This window comes from Anopheles darlingi, chromosome 3 (genome assembly GCF_943734745.1).
Source record: "Anopheles darlingi chromosome 3, idAnoDarlMG_H_01, whole genome shotgun sequence".
Classification (NCBI taxonomy): Eukaryota; Metazoa; Arthropoda; class Insecta; order Diptera; family Culicidae; genus Anopheles; species Anopheles darlingi.
The window spans coordinates 13,868,967-13,873,966 of NC_064875.1; the positions used below are offsets into that span (position 1 = coordinate 13,868,967).

The 5,000-nt window shown below is 41.4% G+C and overlaps 2 protein-coding genes across 6 annotated transcripts in view; one reads left to right on the forward strand and one right to left on the reverse strand.

The window, feature by feature from the left end:
- The window catches only part of LOC125957509 (protein AMN1 homolog), a 4,089-nt gene extending 3,219 nt beyond the window's left edge, over positions 1 to 870 (forward strand). The window contains exon 3 of the mRNA XM_049690256.1: positions 1 to 870. This exon is cut by the window's left edge and continues 2,161 nt beyond it. The gene's annotated coding sequence lies outside the window, so the exon portion shown is untranslated.
- Positions 869 to 5,000, reverse strand: part of LOC125957510 (clathrin light chain) — a 4,576-nt gene continuing 444 nt past the window's right edge. Inside the window, exons 2-6 of one of the 5 annotated variants that reach the window (XM_049690257.1) lie at positions 3,897 to 4,001; positions 3,285 to 3,317; positions 2,768 to 2,957; positions 2,394 to 2,405; positions 869 to 2,000 (exon numbers count right to left, since the gene is read on the reverse strand). In XM_049690257.1, coding sequence (XP_049546214.1) covers positions 1,817 to 2,000; positions 2,394 to 2,405; positions 2,768 to 2,957; positions 3,285 to 3,317; positions 3,897 to 4,001 — 524 coding nt within the window. In that variant the 3' untranslated portion in view covers positions 869 to 1,816. The remainder of the gene's footprint in view (positions 2,001 to 2,393; positions 2,406 to 2,767; positions 2,958 to 3,284; positions 3,318 to 3,896; positions 4,002 to 5,000) is intronic. The other 4 variants (XM_049690260.1, XM_049690259.1, XM_049690258.1 and 1 more) reach the window with 4 other exon arrangements.

Consider the following 5,000-nt stretch of genomic DNA (forward strand, 5'->3'; position numbering starts at 1 on the left):
CAAGTTACTAAGCCGGACCAACTGAAGGTAGAAAAGCTGTTAAGAGAAAGGACAAGATTACTTTTAAAATAGATCGTGGTTTTCGTTTAAATCCCAGTGTACACGTGTGAGCGAGTGTGTTAATAATAATAACAGTTGATGATAGAATGCGGGTAAAATGGTCGATTCAACGAAAGACATTCTCATTTCGAATTCGTTCGGTTCACTAGGACGTATAGATTTGGGTTGCATTCGTGCCTTTTGCTTAAGCTAAATCCAGTGTTATCTAGCGCAGTGCACTAGAACGATGCAGCTTTAAGGCGAATGGTAGCGTGGAAGTAATAATAAATCCCGCTAAAGTTGGCTTATAATCACAAAGAAAGGAAAGAATCAGAGAAAGAGATGTTTTAGAAAAAATATAAAGATATACGGTTTATTATTTTTTTTAATTTTATATGTTGCATTGCTGCAAACATCAAAATTTGATAACTCAGCAAAGTATTGTGCAAAAAGGTACATCACCAGTTTGGAGTGCAATAAACTTAGGATGCTCACGTGTGTTTTTGAATCAAAACGTTTTCATAGATGCATTATATAGAGGGATAGAACAAAGGTGGAATAGTGCAGCTATTACGTTCTTTGTTCCTTAAAGGGGTCGTGTCAGGTCGAGAATAGCCGAAACGGCTATCGTTATAGTAATTGAAAACACCACAAAATATATACCTAGCGATAAACATGGTTTGATGTAGATGCATAGCTGCATTTTGAAACCAGCAAGATACTCTCAAATATCGACAGATGCTATGGTAAAAGTAACTACCCAAAATCCATTTACAATACCTCAGGATGCTTCATTTCATAAGAGCAGATCAAAATGCGTTCCACAGTATCACACTTTAGAATGATTTATTTGATTTGTGAGAAACAGATACATAAAAACTACTGATTTTGATACATTCCATAATTGGTGTACGCATTTGCTTTCATGTTTTAAACAAAACCACTAAACGGCTATTAAACTCATCCCGCTAAACCGCTAATGGTATAGAACTCACAGTGTGAACCAGTGCAAATGGAATGGAAAATGTTTATATTATTTTTTTTTAAATGAAACAAAAGTTACATCAAATTATTCGAGAAACACAAAAAGGTACATCCTTTTTCGCAAAAAAAATCTTAAAAACGCCGGCGTGCACTGTTGAAATATAAATTTTAAGATAAAATAAAAACTCCTTGCACGCATTGTTCCTCCCTTTCAACGAAGAATAAAATCGCCCCTATGTAATCACGTTAAGCATTATGTGACTGAGAACAACGCAACCTAATAAAGAGAACGATATTCGGTTCATTTGGTTTGTTCACCAACCCCAGAAGAAACGCAGTTCATTAGAACAAATGTCACTGTAATGGAGCTGCAGAAACGTTCGTTTATTTTCACTTCATTATTTATACCTTTACGTTAACGATCCATACGATCCATGTAACAGCTTCTTCTATCCTCTGTCTGCTTGCGTGAATGTTTTTTTTTTTTTTGTCAATACGCCACCTAGCGTCTCGTTTGCTTCTACGGAACTCTCCTTTCGCAATATATGCATCTATATATATTCGATCCGCTCGGCGTTTGAATCGTTTTAGATATTATCATTACTTTAGTTAATATTTATACTACTTCTACCACTCATTAGATTTCATATTGTTTTGTTTTTTACCTCCTCTTTTTATGGATTACTTCTCAACAGACAACATCGCAACAGTTATCCGTTTCCGCGATGAGTTTACGAGCTTCCCCTGCTGCTGGATATACCAGCCATTTGCTGCACGCCCAGCACGGGTTGGCTTATATCTTCTTAGTGGACTGGATGGGGTTCTGCTTCAGCTGCAGAATGATGGAACGCATTCGAGAGATGTCTTTGCTGGATTTGTTCGTCTTTGGATTGAAATCGCACAGTTTGGCGATCCGTTCCCATTCGGTGCCTGGTTCGATTTCGTCCGTTTCTGCCACGAACTGCTTCTCCGCGTTCCTGCAGGGGAAGGAGGATGCAAGATCGCAAAGGCCCCACAAGAAAAGAGTAAAATGGAAAATTAGTAAGAATGCCAGCTCATTAATCATTTGTAAGTTGATGGGCCCTCCGCACACAGAGGTATGAAATGAATGATACAATCCATGAACTACAAACAGAATAATAACACACATAAAATTAGTTAATAGAAGGAAATGTTTACAGGATTTAAACCAAAGCCAAAATATGTGAAATACGCAGGAGATTCATTTGGTTCCACTCCTTCTAATCACAAGCAGAGACCAAAATCGAAATAATGATAAAACTACAAATTCCAAATCATCAGCTACGAAACTAAGGGTTAGAATAATTGTACCAACTTAAAGTCCCACAGTGAGAAACATCATTACTTACTTGGCCGATTCCCTGCACTCGGCGGTTATTTGTTTTAAAAATCGCACAAAAGTCGATTCGATTTTAATTATATAGAGAATTAGTGAAAGAAAGAAGAAGCGGGTTAGAACCATGTTTGCAGGTGAGATGAGGAGCAAAGAATGGTGCGTAATGCATCAGTTTAGTAGCGATAGCCTGGTTCACGGATTAGCATAGAGTATTAACCGGGAAGCTCAATTCCCCACTTCCACTATTACATCCTCTCTCTCTCTCTCTCCACCCATTTTTTCTCTGTATAGCGATACAGTAAATGCAGGGATGAATCTCGGACGTGCACACAATTCCGCTTAAAATGCGCCATTGGCGATGATACAATGAAGGACGGGAGAACGTACCTATTGGCCGCTTTTGTCTTGGAGATGGCCTCATCGTGATGCTTGTACCAGTCCTCTAGCTCCTTGCGGGCCTGCTCGCGCAGCTCATCCTTCTTGCGCTCCTCTTCGCGATCCTTCTCTTCCAGCCGTGCCTTTTGGTCCTCGCGCCACTTGCGGATCTTTTCCGGTTCCTCGGTGACCTGCTTAGGAACTGTAACGAAAATCGTAACGACAGGTGTTTAAACGAAGTCAACGGGCACATCGCTCAGCCTCGGAGGGAACCTTGCTCTATTTTGGCTATCTCTGGCTTGCTGGTTCGTATCTCTGCTAATCAGTCGAAGTAAATGAATTCAGCAACGAAAAAACGATAATGACTACAGATTGAAACAACAGAACAAAGAGCTAGCGGCTAAGTACATTGCCTCATTGGCACGGGATATGTTAATATGGAGCGTGGTTCTAGATTGATACATTTCAAAACATTCGTTGAGTTTGTTCCTTATTTTAACATAGTCCCCTGCTGCTCCGTCGAACTTACCGGTGAAGCCTGCAAAATCATCATTATCATCTTCTACGAAAATCGGAGGAAAAAAGAAACACATTTGTACAAACATCATTAGAAAAGAAAAACCAACGAGTGACAAACTTAAACGCGTACGGTAGAAGCATAACAAGCAACATAAGGTTGGTGGAAGGTGCACATGGGAATGGGGAGCAAGGGAGCGGGGTAAAGGTTCACTTCTTGGGACCTACGGTAACCGCAGCCGCTTGGGGAACGAAGCACATGTTTTCATTCATCGGCCACAACAGGCAACAGGCATGCACTACGAGAAGTTATTGTAAAGGGATTAGGTTAGCCGTCGCACGCGTTTGAAGCGTTGCAAATGGAAGCGGCCGGTCACATACAAAAGACACGAAGGACTCCAAAGATCCACGCCAGAAAGACCGGTGGTTAGTTTAGTCATTTTGAGTTCATTAATCTCACAACCGGGTAACGGTAAGTAGCTACAAATGGGTGGTCTATTAACTGTTTCTATGCTATGATGAGAAGTAATTACTGATGGAGGACGACGGGATAACAGAGATCAGTAGTAAGGACAGAATGGTATGAGAAAGTTGTGTGTTCCAGGGAGTTTCGTGTTTTATTTACCTGTATTGAGATTATAGTCGGCAGTAGTAGTGGATGGCTCGTGCGCATCGGCATTATTGATCATTTCAAAGCTTCCGTTTAGATCGTTTTCGAGTCCGGTCGATTCTATGATTGCATGTGTTCGTGTTCCGAGTATCAAGTGCGGGTTTAACGACGATGGATTTCAGCGCAAAGCGTGCCATGTTCGATCGTCAACAACAGAGTTGTGCGTTGAAACGATTTTTTTCAATCCAAGCAAACATCCGGCGCATAATGAGGTTGTCAGTATGTCACCAAACACACGCACGCGGAGTTAGAAAGAAGCAGAACGTAAAAAGGCCAAACAACATAAACGGAAAGGAGTTCAGTTCAGTGGTGGTCGTGGTGGTTGTGGTGGGTAGAAGAGAGTAGATGTAGAGTAGAATCCGGATGTAGTATAAAAGAAACAAAATAAACGAAAAAAGATTAAAATTGCACGACAGGCAATGGCCTGGCTCAATGAGGTTAGTGAGGATGTTATAATGTAGTAATGGGAGGCGAATTTAAATTACATCATTGTTATCATGTTATCTAGAATCTGCCCTCGGTGGATTTTCCGCGTGGAAGGATATGTCTGGACAAAAATGATGCTGGTTCTCTTCATCAAAGGAAGCTGCAGCGAAGCATACAGCAAATGAGGATAAAGCAAACGGACGATAAGCATGTGTACAGCGAGTAGCCCTGACATCCTGATAAGACACACCAGTTTCAAGTGCACTATCAGGCATGTTCTCTTGTTCACTGGATCATATTTGAGCTTCCTTGGGGACACTCGTTAATTGAATTAACGATGGAACTATGCTTTCTCTGGCATAGGAGGGGCGTACGTTGTGCGATGGACTGATAAAAGGAATCTCGGCCATCCCGAAGATGGCTTGGACCGAATCGCCACTGGTGTGGGCGGTGACGATGACACACAAGTACCAGCGCTCTACCACCGGATGACTAATGATACGGTGGGCTACGCGGGGGGATATCTTGATCTTTGTGGGTTAGATGTTCGGGATAAGTAGTGACCAGATGAGTAAAAAGCCGGATGATGGAAACGTTTTCAAAGGGTTTTGTGGTTCTCGGGAAAGGGGAAGA